The sequence below is a fragment of the Sander vitreus genome, chromosome 5 (genome assembly GCF_031162955.1).
Source record: "Sander vitreus isolate 19-12246 chromosome 5, sanVit1, whole genome shotgun sequence".
NCBI classification, from domain to species: domain Eukaryota; kingdom Metazoa; phylum Chordata; class Actinopteri; order Perciformes; family Percidae; genus Sander; species Sander vitreus.
In genome coordinates this window covers 17,112,636-17,129,386 of record NC_135859.1, presented here as the reverse complement: position 1 = coordinate 17,129,386, position 16,751 = coordinate 17,112,636, and the positions used below count along the sequence as shown (strand labels likewise).

The 16,751-nt window shown below is 41.6% G+C and overlaps 1 protein-coding gene across 1 annotated transcript in view; it reads right to left on the bottom strand.

Moving 5' to 3' along the window:
* osbp2b (oxysterol binding protein 2b) overlaps nt 1-15,033 on the bottom strand; it is a 47,990-nt gene extending 32,957 nt beyond the window's left edge. Inside the window, exons 1-2 of the mRNA XM_078250738.1 lie at nt 14,423-15,033; nt 8,318-8,526 (exon numbers count right to left, since the gene is read on the bottom strand). Coding sequence (XP_078106864.1) covers nt 8,318-8,526; nt 14,423-14,580 — 367 coding nt within the window. The 5' untranslated portion in view covers nt 14,581-15,033. The remainder of the gene's footprint in view (nt 1-8,317; nt 8,527-14,422) is intronic.
* Between the last annotated feature and the right edge of the window lie 1,718 nt (nt 15,034-16,751).

The following is a 16,751-nucleotide window of genomic DNA, read 5'->3' as shown; positions in this document are numbered from 1 at the left end:
CAGCTAGCGGTTAGCCAAATTAGCTGTTAGCTAAACTAACGTTAGCTTCCCGGTGGAGGCTAACGGCAGAAGCGTGGAATAGATCGTGTTTCGTGCAGTGTCATCAATCCTCGTAAAACAGGATTAGCATCTTGGGCATGCGCGTGACGGATCGTGCAGGCAGCTCCCGGCAGCTCCCCCTCCTCACCAGCATGAGTTCCACCAATCAGAGGCATCACTGTGGGATTGTGGGATTGTTCAGGATTGTGGGTAATGGAGTACTTATCCAAGACATTGCGAAGAAAAGACATTCATCTCAAAACAAGGTTGGTGCCCCATGAACTTTTGGCATCTATATGAGCATATACAATCGCTTAGTCATGTCGTAGCTGGTTTTAAGTCTACCATCGACGGTTACGATTTTATGGCTTATATTCCAATTTGTCAATGGAGAAAGTGCATTGTATTTTTACTTCCGGAACCCGCTGTGGGTGGGACTGTTGAGCTCTATACAGATGCTCCAATTTAATAAAAAAAAAAAACCTACTACAGACAGACAGACAGTTAATGGAACCTTTTTTATGTCCTGAATGAAGATGCTACTAAAGTATCAACTAGGGATAGACCGATTATCGGCCTGTTTTTTGGCAGTTTGCAGATGATCTGTATCAGCATTTTAATTGATTGATAACCAATAAAGTTAATTAAAGAAAAAGTGTGCTACTTTGGCTCCGCTACAGCGGTGTCCATCTGCTCAGCTTCACTCTATACTGAGTCTGACTTAATGTCCCACCCACAACACCATCTGACTGGCTAGATGTTATACGAGTAATAGCCAATCAACACTCTTCACCCTCGCCTCTGTTGACATGCACGAGCCTCCAGCAGAAGTGTCTCATCCTCCGCTTGAAGCTAGTTGAGCTTTTTACCCTGTATCATTTCTACTTTACAAATATCGGTTATCGGTTTCATCAACTACTAATAATCGGTATCGGCCCTGTAAAACCAGTATTGGTCAATCCCTAGTATCAGCAGCCTTGCTTTTAAAAACGTACGCAAATCTTGCATTGAAGACGTGATAAACCATCCTCATAAGCAACGACCTCTACCAAATGTTTCCATGACTGCTGACCAGAGCTGCAAAAATGAGCAGTATTTTGAACATTTGCTCATTAAAGAATAGTTTCAGTTCAGTGATATTTGTGGGATGCCTTACATGTAGGCTACAGTTTAATAGGCTTGAGGTCAGATGTTTCCAAAGACGTGCGAGACATTATCACATTGTGAGACCACCAGACAAAAAAGAAGAGTCTTTCTTTCCCAATCCCATGACCGATGCTGCTACAAACCCTGACTCTACTCTGCCAACAGAAAAAGCACACACAAGAACTAAATGAAAAGGAAAGAATGGTGTGTGAAAGCACAGAAGACAACATAAAATAATTACAAAACATGTTTCCCTTTCCCTCTTTTTCCTAATACTTTTAGAATAATCTTCACCATCAATTAGAGAGTCTGTAGGCCACAGATCAGACTACTTTATTAAAATGGATACAAACCCAAATAAAGCCATTGGCCCAATCCCAAAGTCCGGACTCACAGACTCACAGACTTTGGTGCGCGTTCTCACAAAATTCGTAAGGGCTTAGGGTTGTCCCAATGTCGAATTTCAAAGGGCTTGAGGGTTTGAGTACACACTTACCGAGCCCTTTCCCCACAGTTCAAAGCGTTGTGATGTTTACTGCGGAGACCATAGGGAAATCCGGAAATTACAAAGGTAAACAACAGCACGACACACGACCACGGAGCACAGACCAACCTGTTGTCCAGCTTGTAAAACAAGAGTTTGAAAAAATTTGGAATCAGGCAGCCATCTCCTGTGCCTTGGCCGTGTGGAAAGCAACAAACTTAAAATGAAAATTGATGAAGTGCTGTCCCAATCCCATTTATACCTATCTGAGCCCATGTGGCCTCACAAAATCACTCACTCACTCACTCACTTAGCACCTGAGATCAATTAAGTCTGTGAGTCTTTAGTCCTTAATCCTCAGGGCTCACTTTGGAATTGAGCCATTCAGTCTCACACTGTGCACCAATATTTTTGCTTCTTATGTTAAGCCCAACTATACTAGCATCACGTACTGAACCAAGAGCTTGGCTGAAGAGAACCTTATTTAAACTTTATTAAAAGAAATTAGAATGTTTGTTTTTATCACTCACTGCCTGTGGCACAAAATGCCAGATGGAAAGTTTAAATTAATATTGCTTACAGAGAACAGAGCTTTTAACATTGGTGGCCTTTCGACAACAACATAACAGTATCCAGCTCAAGCGGAAAAAGTTAACTTTTTAAGACCTTTTTAATATCATATTGAATGCAATTTAATACCCATTTCACAGTCATATTGGTCAAAGATTGACAGAATAACAGTTGGGACATTAACGACTACAATTATTATATTTATTATAATCATTTTGAATATGGATATTGAAATCACTTTAGACTTTTGACATGATGCCCACTATAAGCTTTTAAAACATCCACACGTAAAAACATCTACACGTAAACATTTTTCATCTTTTTTTTTTTTTTTTCCTTCTTTCTTAAGTTATTATCACACAGTTGGATCTCTTGTTTTCTTCTCTAGCTTTGGCAACACAAACGGCCTTTCCTTTTAACTGTTTTCGAGTGTATTTCTTATTCATAATAGCATGTTTTAGAAGCTTCCTAGAAGTGGCTCTCCACTCTGCTCCTAAAGGAAATACCCACAACGAATATTATCAGCCGATTAAATGGGTGCAGGGAAAGACTATTGTTACCTGGCTGGCTGTCACCAATGAAGGCAGTTCAGGGAGACTTGGATGAATCTCTACAGGGTGCTTGATTTGCATGCATTAACTGTGGTGGATGTGAGAGGCAAGGGATAGTGTGGTCTTGTAGAATTAGTAGGCTATTGAAATGCAGTTGTTGGTCAATACAACACGCTTTTAATTGAGAATTGATGCCATGGGCCAAATTTTAAAAAACTAAAATAGAAATAGTCTTGCAAAAACTGCACTTATTGTATCTAGTCAGAGGTCAAAAGGGCAGGTACTTCAGCATCCCCTGGGGTCCATCTGTGCCTGCTGTAAAATGTTTGTTTGCTCTTTCACAGAGAATAGGGGCTTTTTGTCACAATATCCATCACAACTTCTTAAACCACTTCTGCAGCATAATAGCAGAAAGAACATGCCAAAAACCAATACATGTGCTTGTGTGTGATTTCACCTCACCAGAAGACTAAGTGCAGTGAAAAAGACAGCTGTCTTTAATGTCTTAGCATGATAAGATAAGATGGAAGTGCCATCCACATTTTATCCAGACAGCACTCACCTATTGGTGGGATGTTTTAGAGTCCATTTAACATACTTAGGCCCTGTGTGGTTTCAAAATACAGAGGAAGACAAGAATAAAGAGAGAGGAAGTGAAAATGCAGATGTAGGAGAGAAAATGCACAGCAGCTTAAAGTTAGAAAACAGGCGGCAAGCCCAGTAGAAACAGGACAAAGACAATAGGTTTGATTATTCCATTGTTTAGAATATACTGTAAGAAAAACAACAACAACAACATAAACACAATGGAGTTTTTAAGAGCAAGTCAGACCAGTAGGAGAGGAAGCAGGTGGCACGTAACTCCAAGATCGATGGTTGCTGGGACGTGCAGTTTATAGAGGGAGTGTGAGTTCAGAGAGGTCAAAGCCATAATGAGCCAGCAAAGGTTTAATTTCACAGGGACACTTGGCAGTTACATTCACAACTGATTTAAGAGACAGAAAATAGAGAAAGAAGTTAAATATGGCTAAAAAAATAACAAAAAAACAAGAGATAGAAAAGCACCCAGAGGATCATTTATACTTGGACAGCACAGTGTTTGTGATCTCTGTGAAGAGCTTGGCTAAATCTGGCAGTGATGCTTGTTATGTTACAAGACCGACTCTGATCTCTTTGTCCCCATCTCCCTCGTCATTGGGGACTGAGCTGATCAAGCAAATCGGCGTCTGCCGCCACACACTTTTACATCCAAGACAAATAAGGACTAGTGCATTCGATACACAGCCCCTGCAAAGCTAATTGATGAGGATGATAAGCATGCCATCTGTCATTTCATAACATCCTTTTGCAAGCTCAGAAAATAGTGCAGGTTAAAAAAATAAAATACAGTATACCATTTAGATTAATAGAGCTAGTGTGAATCTTTTCAGTCAGACTCTATTTTACAGATGTCATCAGAATGCATTTGTTACTTTATTAGTAAATCATTATGTATTGCCATGTAAACTGGTGTAATAAAACTAACTGCAGCCAACACTCAATCCTACAAACTGAGTCTTCTGCCCTGCCCAGAGAGATTCATCGCTTTCACATTGGAGAATTTGTATACAAGCGAGCAAAACAATATGTTTTAAATTCACTGTTAATGGAGGGCCATTTTTACATGTTACTTACATACTGTATTTAATTAATAATTTCTTTAAAAAAAATTATATAATTCTTTAATAATGTTTTCCAATTTCATAGCGGAGTTTGTCACCTGAATGAGCTCAGATGTCTACTGTATACACCCTCTGTCTAACACTGGAAATATCCTTGATTTGTCCACTACAAATCAGCCAATATACCAATATACTGTAATATAAGGTATACAATTTATACACAGCTGCATCTAATCATCTTAACCAGATACACATGTATGCACACAAACACGCACACACACACCTTCCTGAGCACAACGTAAATGGAAGAAAAGCCAGATACTTACAAGAGGAATACTGCGTCTCTACCCGTCTCTATTTTTCCCTCCAGACTTTGCAGGACAATAGAATGTTTAAAGCAAAAGAAACGAGTGAAGAGGGAAGAGTTGGAGAAAGCAGTAGGTCATTCTATTCAGAACTAAAACCCCTGCTGGATAAAAAGCAGAATAAATGGCTTTCTGAGAGAAAGGAGGAGAGAGCGAAAGAGGGAGGGGGTGGGAAAACGAGACAGCGAGTGAGAGGGTGACTAGAAGAGAGAGGAAGAGCGAGTGTTGGAGCGAATGTAAGGGGGAAAAAAACAGTCAGGACCAGGAGGGGTGGAAAAACACGACAAATGAAGCTTGTTTAGGGAGGCTGTCCTAATGTTGATATTCTGTTTCAGGACCATGGACAGAGCTCTACCTTTTACTGTAAAGGTACAATTGCAGCTAGGATGTGAAATAAAAGAAGAAAAGTGAAAGATACAGGAAAAAAATAAATAAATAAATAACACAAACAAGAGGATAAATATTTGTATTAACCAAACCCCCACAAGTAAATCTTGTGAATACCAGAGGCCTGTACTACGAATCAAGATCAACATGCCCTGGATTTATTTCAGTTACCTGGCTTCACTAACCCTAACAACCGCGGTCCCGCATAACCTGTGTCACGACGCTGGTTAACAACTAGTTCAATCAACCCAGGGTTTCCTAATCCAGCGGCACGCGCGTTCACATAAAAGAGGCGGTGTTTGCACAGCACGACCAATCGCAAACATCTACCAGAGCTGCATATTTTTTAATTCTTTTTTTTTTTTTTTAAACAAGGTAACAAGTGATCCACCGTACGTGGTACGTCGTGGTACAGAAGACCCTGGGTTGAACCTGAAGTTACCTCGTTAACGCCAAATCGTGCTTCCACACACGTAACCAAAGTCAGTTCAAGTGAAGCATCACCCAAGAACTGTCAGATGGACTCACTAAATGCACTGTTGTTTGAACTCAAAATACACATTAGCTGGCATGCTGGGCACATCAGGGTCAGGTGTGAAGAGAGCTTCTACTATGGGTCTGTAGCTGCTGCTATTACTTTCCTGCCTACCTCAGCTGTATCTGTCTGAACTCAGCTACACCCAGAGAAACCACTAACTGGATGACTGGTTCCAGCAGTTATGAATTTCTCAATTTTTCCACCATCTTCCACTAAACCTTCACTGTTTCCACAAAAATTCACTATCTAAGCAAATTTTACTGGTGTTAATTTTAAATAGGACAGCATGCCAGACACGCATATTAAAGCCACCATTTGGAACCAGTGATTCAACGGGCTGTGAGCTCACTTTCACAAGCAGTGGCAAGAACAAGGCAGGGAACCCATAAAAGAGATCATGTTGAAGTAAAGTGAAACACTGCCACCTGCTGAACTTTTGCCCCATACTGCAGCCAGTAGCTTTAGTGAGCTGCTAGAAATCCAATCTAAACCTAAATTAGAACAAGATGCACTTGTGGAGGGACAGGCAATTTACAAGAGAAGGCTTATAAATGGAAAGGCTGCAAATGTGACACCAATACTAATGAGAAATTCAAGTAACTGATTCAGGGTTCAGGTCAGTTGTACATAGAAAATAATCTCATGGCTCAGAGACAAAGAGAGACTTGAGATTTCAGTTAAAACAGGAGTCTCACAGCGCATTATTGGATTTAAGATTTTAAAACATGCTAGGGCTAAGATGAAAAGATAAGCACTTTGGTCGCTACCTACACACATGATGTGCCCAGGGTTTAAACTGTGCTCCTTCTCTGTGCTGAGGAGATCGATAGGAGCTCTTTGTTCCACTGACGGAGAGCAGAGGACAGGTTAATGAATGTCACGGATCCATGTTTGTCTAACACCATGGGAAAAAAACAAGATGCTCTGAAAGAGCCTAATGGCAAAATTATCAACATATATAGCCATTTAGTAAGGTGTTAGAAGCATTACTCTCAGTTGCATCAACACTATACAGTACATAATATACTTCATGAACACTTTATGTAGACAGACTCACACAATGTCTCTTTTCTCATATTCTCTGAAATCCTCCTCCAGATTATTATTATTCTCTCGCTCTCTAACTGCTTCATCAAATAAAGGTCTAATGCATGGCAAGCAATTATAGCACTGATACAATAATTACTACAGATTTAAAATTGTGTGTTTTAAACAAAGTATTTAAGAGGTTCTGAATGTGTTAAAATCTACAACGTGCAATGAAGGTAACAGTGACCGTGGTGTGATGGCAGCAGACTCACAGAATCTAAGATACACAGAAGCAGGTGTCTTTGTTTGTTTTCATGCATTTAAATGTCAACAGCTTGCTAAGAATGATGGGATGAAAAGCATCATCTTGCAATTGCTATGGTACCATATTTGGTCTAAGAACAGCTTGCTTGACATCAAACCTGTATCAGGAACAGCTGCTGTTCACTTCACTATATTTCAAACAGATACACTATGTTTTTACTTTAAAAAGGCATTTGTAGCTACTGGATTCTGAAATATTTCTGTATATTTTGTGCCTGATGAACTTCCTTTAAGGTGCAAGGTTTGTTCAACACATAGGTGGGAAAACAAAAAAGCGAATAATTAAGAGGGGACAATATATAAAAAAGGACATTGAATTGTGGTGGTGTAGCTGGATCGGCATACTGTAGTTGAACTTGACAACAGACCATGCTGCAGAAAATATGCATATTGCATACACAAACAATCAGACAGTATAGTAGGTAGTTTAATAGCCTAACCATTTCAAAATACAAATATACCAACATTCCTCTCCTGCTTCTCCCAGTCTATATTTAGTGAGCTGACTTTCAAAAAAGGAGGCCAGAGGAACATATAGCCTGTCTTAGTCTCTGTAGACCCTGTCTGCATAAGACTGGGGCAGGGAGGCTTTGGGATGATGCCAGGGTGAAAAGTGAAGAAAAGATGGTCCTCCCAGGCTTTTCCCACAGCCTTTGACCTGCAACACCTAATACAACTATAGAAGAGTAAGTCCTCGTGAAAAGGAGAGTGCTCTGTTGTCAGGCTGAATGGAAGCCCAGTTTTTATGATACCATTAGCATACTCTAGTTTGTTTTCCAACACCACTGAGCAGACGGCACTGCCCTCTCCTGGCTCACACTGGAATCTGAATTACATTCAAGAAGGAGGGTGTGAGCTGAAACACCAGCAGTGCTGAATATCAGATGCCAGGGGACACTGGAAACTCAAATATATCTAAATATCTGAGGACCATAGAGACCAGAGACCAGAGCGTCAATTTCGTCTGCTAGCAATCAACAGAAAAAAGCCTAAAAACTGCTGTGTGAATGCCTGACAAAGTAAATCACAAGATAAACACACTCTTGTATGTTTACCCATGACTGTATCAGCCCAGCCAATATTTATCAAGGTCAAATTCTGACCATTAATGTCAGTGCCTCATGGGTGTGTTACGCTCCTACAGCTTGCACTTAGGCTATAAAAAGCGCTCCATGCAGCTTAAATTTTCAATATAAGTAGCTGCTTGCTCCAGTTGCCCTTACCAGACTGATCGTTCATCATGCGGATGGCTTTAGCTTTGGCCAACTCCAGTGCTGTGACCCATCTCTGCCGCTCCACCTCTGTGCTAGCCTTCAGGTGGTAAGTGCGGCCGCCACTGCTCAGGACAATATTGCAGGCGTCTTCTGTGTCGATGTGTGCTGTGGCCAAGTTGATTGTTCCACGGCACGTATGGGCCATCTCTGCCTGCGTCCTGAAACAAAATACCAGACAGAGAAAGAGACAGAGAGAGAAACAAGAACGAGCTGAAAAACACTGGTCTAGGACATCTTTTATCACTGTGTTGCAGGTAGGATAGTACCTTTACAACTGACATTCGTACAGCCAATAAGCACAAGCAGGGAGGCAAGGAGGGACAGAGACATGCCACAGATTACATTTTAAACTTTACTTTGAAAGCCATGCAGCAGTGGAAGTACTTATTTCACTAAACACAAACCTTCTCTGTAGCATATTCATGAAACCTAAATTTGTATTAGCTAATGTTAAACAAATTTGATAGATTTAACTTCTCTGCGTGGCCCGCCTGTCCTGCTGTGAGTGTGCTGCTATGTAGCCTTCACTAGGACCAACTGTTGCACAGTAAGTGGGCCACAGTAGTCTAGATAACAAGGCCATTGTCTGCCTCCAAGCCTCTGTATCGGATAAAACCAAACAATGAATAACAGCGTTAACAAAGAAAGAACAGAGTGCGAGAGGTGGTGTAAAAAAGAAAAGAAAAAAAGATAGTGGGGAAGAGAGCCAAAGCAGAAGAGCAAGCGATTAGAACAAAGAACAAGACATGTGCAAATGTATAGACTGTATGTTTCCAAAAGCATCTTCCAATAAAACAAATGCAGCAAAAATGTCAATACTGTTGTACATCATCCAAAACAGAAAAATACTTTATTAAGCAGCATAATTGTGAGAGCGTTATTCTACATTATGTGTCAATTTTTTAAATAAGGTTTTTGATAGAACAGAGATACTACAACTAACATGATTAACTGAAAAAAAAAAAAAATAATAATAATAATTCAAGAGAAACGTTAACAATTGTGTGGTGGGACGCTGAATGTCTGTCATTCTGTCACGGTGTGACAAGCTAAGCCGCAGAGCACAGATGGAACATCATGTCACACAGAGAGCTGAGCGTATGCAGGTCTTCACTCCAGCCACAGACAGCTAATTTAGCTGATTAATGCCCTCAACCACAGAACAGCAACTAATCAGCAAAACCACATGCTGTGGTTGTTGTTTCACAATGAACAAACACACCCTCAACCCTCAGTGTCACATGAGTGCCCATCCATACTCTAAGAAACAGCCACTTTGAAGCATGCAGCCATACAATCATGTGGATGTATCTGTATTTGTCTGTAGTGCGAGATCCCTTCATCCATCCTCAGTGAGCCCTCACTGCCACGAGCAGCTGCCTCTCAGCAGCACTAAACTCTACACCAGATCCACTCTCAGTTGACACTGACAAAGTGGCTGCCGCCTTATTAAGTCAGAGGTTGAAGAGTATTTATAAGTTCTGCCAGGCAGTGGTTTCCATCACACTGCTTCTACTGGCTGATGTCAAGTCTTGTTTTAATGCCAATCCAGAACAAGCGCTTCAGTGTACCGTTCTTCCGCCGGCGCTTGGTGCACATCAGTTGTGCAGACGAGATCGCACTGTGGGCATGCGAAGCCTTGTGGAGGGTGGGCAGGAACCCTCGACAGCCCAGTTTCCAGCCTCGCCCAGCCCGAGCTCAGCTGCAGAGTCCTGGCTGTAAGTGGGTCAACAAACTGAGTGTGCTGCTGATAAGTAAGATGAAATCCACACTGATCACTTCGGCCCTGCGGGAAGACGAGGCCATGCAAAGTCCACAAAATATACAATCAAGGAAACTACAAAAGCTGTGAAAGAGAGACTACAGGGGCATTAAGGAACTAGTAGGGGAGGGGCGAAGGGGAGTGGGGGTAGCTGAGGACATGAGAGGGCTCTGCATGTTGCGCTGAGCCAGGAGAGTATTGCAGTTACCTGTCAGTCCCCTGTGCACATATCCTCATAAAACACATATCCACCGATCTGGAGCATGTAATGACAGAACAACAACCAGTGAACAACACAGAACAGACGGCCATAAGCATGAGGAGGCATACAAAGACAGGCAGAGGAAATAGGACAGTACCCAGAGCATGAGAATGTAGATAGGTTTTGCTGTGGCTTGGGGCAGAAATATCACAAGACATGGAGGGAGAGAGCCAGCTGTGTAACATGTTGTGTTGAAGACAGAAAGGAAATCTAAGACAAAAAAACCAAAGCAATGATACTGCAACATGGACAGCATGACATGACCTGCTAAAAGACTGAGACAATGAGATAGTGAGAATGTGGCCATTCTGCACGACTCCCTGCTCTCTCGAACGTCACTCGGCTGTTCTGACCTTCATATAAAAACACAAAGACCACCTGAACAGACACACGCACGCATGCACACATGCGCACACACACACACACACACACACACACGCGCACACACACACATGCACACGCGCACACACACACACGCACACACACACACACACACACACGGTTCAGGCCAAGTTTCACCCTCCAGCTGGGTCCAAGGTTGGCTAGCTCACCACTCTCCCACCACGCCTCCCTGCACCCAGGAGCTGAGTGTGCCAGCAGTAACACAATAACCTGACTCACCAAAGGGACACAAATGGTGCCGAACCCCCACTGAGCACTTAAATTGCTACTATCTGGTTACTATCCCGCAGGTGAGAAGGATACGTGGCAGGCCTACTCTACTATGAAAGTCGAGGCTGGAGTCGCTGATATGGCAGCTTCAATAACACTCAAAGCTTTAATGCCCCGTAATCTACTCTAAAGCCCCAAGATGGATTTACTTTAAGAGGTGAGTAAGTAATGCTGAGAGTATTAAAACTGGGAGGAAAAGTCAATTAAGAAATAAAAAAAATGTAAAAAAAAAGTTCAGTGAGAAAGAGAGGACAAAGATCTTGTCATATGTCCTGACAAGGCTATTTCGGATGATTTAAAAACAAGGCTGATGTGGTATAAAAAACAGCCAGCCATGCAGTGTCAGAGCCAAAAGTAATCAATAACAAGTGCAATGTTGAATCTCTGTAAAACTCATTCCACTTTAACAAGCGCAAGTGCTGAGTGTGTCAGTCCGCCCACAGAGTCAACACATCGATTATGGTCCTCCATTGCCCTTTGGCTTCTCAGATACAAGTGAGAAAACTAAGCCCTTGCTTTGACAACAGCCTTGGAAATGAAAGTGATCTCTCAGGTTATTGGTGAGGCTTCTAATTGGCAGTCGGTCACTATTGATTTATCAGAAATACAAACTGGCCTTTTAAAAAGGGCAAACAAATACTGAACACTGCAAATCAAACAACTGATCAATGCATGTTGGGCTACATCTGATGTAACATGAGTCGCTAGGGCTTTAAAGTGCATTCTCTTATGATATTTAAACCATTCAATGTCTATCCATCAAATCCTGTCATACACTTATCCAAAGTGACATTTTTAAATCCTTAAAAAAAAGGAACTACATGTTTCTTACAGTGCTTCAACTTCAAAGACAAAATAATAACTGACAATATGAAGTGTAAGCGTAGCAACTTTAGACTTAAGTGTTATTGTTATAGTGTAATAAAATAGTGAGTGGCAATAGAGTATAAGGCTATTTACAACTAGCATATTTCTTTGTGCATTCATCTCATATTTGTAGGACAAGAGAATGTTCTGCAGGACACAACAATCCCTTGACATACAAAGAAGACAGTTTAATTCAAATGTTGTCACATTTTGTCTGTTTCCCTTTCACTTCCCTCTCAATAGAAGTGCAGATAGTTGGCCAGAGGAGACACAGACAGAGGAATACAAAGCCTGGAGAGTCAGACACACACAATGTGTTCTGCCAGGAAGACATCATTGGAGGGGACAACTCTTGCGCTTCACCGCCTCTGTGCTCAGGTGTTTACGGGCTACCTTTACTTCAGGGACAACAGTCACCTTACAACATAATGGACTATTAATAGAGGATAGAGGCAACAGGCGTCTTTCCTTTCTTCACAAGCTCAAGCAGGAGTAGGGCTCTGGCTACCATATATCGGTGTCAAATTGCACTGCTGACAACAAAAGACAAAAGTGTGTTGGAGACTGTAGCATTTTCATGTTGCTTTGATCAGATTTTTCTACAAGCACAATCAGTAGAGAATGTTCTCTATCCAATCCGAAAAAAATTATATATTTTTGAAGATTACATTTTGTATAACTATTGGAGCTACAGGGAAGCTTTTTTGCATAGCAGTCAGAAGACCCAGACTCAAACCCCCCATACCAACAACAATTCGCTTTGCAAAAGAGCATTTAAACAAGGCAGTCAATCCCTTCCCGCTTCACAGCCGATTTTGCTCCTTAACCTCCCAGTGTAAGATGGCATTTGAAAAAGACAATTATCCTTGAGGAATCAGCTTAGTGTCACATTAATTATTTTTATTACTGCAAGCAATTACAGTTTGCATTAACACTTACAACAAGCTAGAAGTTGGTTTTTTTAATCATATCTAATTTGTGAAGGCACTTAAAATGTACAGTCACCGTTTTGACAAATAGTGCTTTTAGCAGAGGAAGGTTAACTCCAGTGGGCACCTTCATTCTTCTGTGAACCATTTCATTAAGAAAACTGGGTCAGACAGGGTAAACAACAACTGTTGCAACTAATACTTCATCTCTCCTTTTATGTGGACCATGCATACAGTATAGGTGGTTCGGAGCTTCCTGGTGTGGCATTATTAATTGCTTCATACCCATCTCATAGTACAAAAGGTCCAAATGTCTATTCACGAAATTATATTCTGGGCAATAAAGACATTTTGGCACCAAACACAATGAGAATCAATATTAAGTTTAAATAGACAAAAGCAGTAAAGGTAAAGCAAGCAAGCAAGCTGACTGAACATGCAAGAGCCCAGCAATGGAAGCAATGAAAAGTACAAAGCTCTTGTGTGACAAAATAAACACAACCCAGAGGCTGGTTTGGGTGAAAGCTCTGAAAATGCTAGAAAGTGGACCTTGAAGTTGAGACTATTTTGTCACACATAGCTAATGTTCCCAAAGTCAATACTGAACTTCCTCAGACTAGACCATGTAACAGTTAATTCGCCTAAGGTTCTACACCACAGTACATTAGACATCATCTAACAATGAATACATTGTTGTTGTGAAAAATTGAGTTTGGATAAACAAGACTTAAATACTCAATTTAAGATATGACCTAGTAGTCTAATCAGACCTTCATTAACCTTCACAGTATACAGGACTCGTGTTGAGGCGAACTGAATGTGTTTAGTGCTGGGAGACTGACTAAATGTCTGTCATGCTTTATGATTCCTTTATGGTGCCTCTACACCATACCTGTAGAAACATGTCTCCCTTGCAAGAAGCACGTCAGCCACAGGTGGCTATTGTAAAGCTAACGTTAGCTCGCATCTAGCAACTGCGTGATCAGAGTGAGGACAGATGATAATGATAGCGAACATTTCTTGCATCTCGTTACAGTGATCATACGGAGCAACTTGGCTCGGTAACGATGAATTAATGCATTTCGCAGAAATAATAATACATGACGTTCATAAGGAAGGTAATTTCGAAACGGTGACATTGACATAAAAGGAGATAAGTAGGACGTCGACTTTACTAACTAGCTACATGTTTAAAGACCTGTTGTAGTATCACTGAGGAGCGAACAGCTGTCACCGACTGAGGCTAGCGGGCTAGCTAAGTTTGCTAGCTAACGTTAACGTATGTACCAACTGTAGCCGCATTTATGACACTTTATTGAATTAGAAGTCTTATTGCTAGTGTTGCTGTGTGTATGTATGTCTGTGTCTGTGTCTTTGTCACTAACAGCTTCAGCTAAGTAAACAGACAGCTGATTCTGTCCGTTTGACAGCTAGCATTAGCCTGATGCTAGCCAGCTGAGGCAGCCAGCAGTCATGATGCGCCGACACAGAAATATGACTCACTGAGCGCCCAATTGGCGTTTATTTTAACATATATTGCACACTGCTTCTTCAAAATTTACCTGTAATATGAGAGCAGGCCATTGCTGAGGACAAACCATCGCCGCTGGTACCCTTTCAAATAGTTGGTCCATTTAAAAAGCCAGCCTTTGTAAGTATCCGACCCTGGGGCCGGGGCCGCGGCAGAGGCGGGTGCCGAGCCCTTCCCTTGCTCGCTCATCCTCCGCTCCGCCGCACGCCGAAGGATGCGGGATGAACCGGGGACAGGGGCACTACCCCACCGGGACAACCGGGGCGAGTACGTCTCGGCGCTGACGAATGAGCTCGACGGAGGAGGTCCCGGTCTAGGGCGAGACAAACACTAGGAACCCTTTTCACATGACGCCGGAATGGACACCAAAGGAAGGACGAGAAGTGATGCCTACACTTTGCTGAAGCAGACTGCAGAGGATACAGAGCACAGAGCTGTACTGGATAGAAAAGAAATCCCAGCAAACATTGAGACGTTGAGTGTCCGTTGTTTGAACGTCCAATCAAGACGTCGCGTTACGGTTCAAAAACAGTTCCAAAATGAAAATCGTGCAGACGTCCGTGACGTTACCTGGCCGCCTCCTGGACGTTCTCCCGGGACGATCAAGCGAAGTCGAACTATGTCCTTACCATATGATATTACCACGACCAATCAACTAATATTGCTAATAAGGAGTTTTGCCCTGAAGGTAAACTTCTCCCATGTGCGATCAAACAGCTTGAAAAAAAAAGGGTGTAGGCAGGTACGGATTATCATGACCACGGGCCCTGGACACAAAATAAACACACACGCACGCACTCACGCATGCACGCGCAAATAGTAGCCTACACGTCACTATCGCAAAGAGCGCACAGTGCTTTACAGCCCATCACAGGGAAACACACAATCTAATAGGGTACAGATATACACAAACCAATACATTAAACGTGGTGGACTACCATTTTGAAAAAGTGTGAAAACAAATATCCTACCTACAATTTATCAAGGTTGATAATGAATATAACAGCCATTCTCGTGGCGCCACTTCTTCTTTTTTTATTTTTTATTTTTATTATTGACAAAATGCAGTACAGAGAATCAGGTAATCAATAACAGCACGTGAACATCAAGTGCACAAACTTATGAAAATAAAAATAAAAACATATGAGGCAATACAAACGAGAAATAACAAAGACATTACAAACAAAACAAAAAGTACAAGGAGACATACATTTACAGTTAGTCAGAGGTTTCAGGGGGGAAAAAGCTACAGTTTCCACAATTTTAATACTTTTTTTGTTATCCCACGTTCTAAGTGACTTCAGTAGAGATTTAAATTCTATGAGAAAAGGTACAAAATTAAGAAACGACTTAGAAAATTTCTGCTTGTGAATATAGAATTTTGCATACAGAATAACAAAATTAATTAGATATTCAAGAGCACCATTACCTGAATTATCGTAGAAACAGATTATATCTTTAAGGTTAAAGGAGTAGATAAAGTTGGTGGGTTCAAAAAGTAAGACTCCAAATCTGTCCAAAATCTTTTGGAAATTTCACAATCAAAAAGTGGTGCCACTAAGTCAATCTGCTGCACAACATGTTGTAAAAAGAGTGAATTTGACCACCTATTCCACAGTCTCTTGCTGATGCGCGGTATTTACCGTAATTCCTCAAATAAAAACTGGTAGTCAATTAAAAGCCGAGCTCTGATAGTGGCCGGGGCGTGGTCAACACGGACAAATAAAGGGAAAAATGAGTGTGGATAATCTCCTAAATGCCTTTTATATAATATAAAGTAAAAATAAAATTCAAGTTCATTGTAATGTACATTTCTACCAATTTAATTTAACAGATTCAACAATATATTCATGCTTTTTTCCACACTTTGTTTTTCTGGATTATGGTAGGCTACTCATGTAAAGTAAGGCCGTTTTATGGTTGTCCGTTGAATCAACGGCGTACCCCTGCAGACCCCTCTGCTTCTACGCCGGACCCTACGCCGTAGCCTGACTAAACCTCTCGAAAAATGTAATTACACGTCGCAGCGCACGTCGCTCGGCTGTGGCTTGGTAGCGTTTCATTTCCTGGTTCTCCTTCTCCATAAAACAACATGAAATCAAGGAGAGGGTTAACTTTTCCTGCTACAGATTTCCCACCTTGGTCAGAAAACACAGGGGAGACACTTTGTTTCTCTCACTATGACTCTAGAGTCGGTACCTGCTCCGAAGCTAATCGCTGTCACTCTCTCACTTCTCCCTCGCTCTATCACACACTCCCCACACACACACATACACATGCCAGCTCAACGCACACACCAGCACACAAGTATAAACATCAGGCCACTTACGTAGGCTACGGCGAAAGCTCTGTGTGGAGCC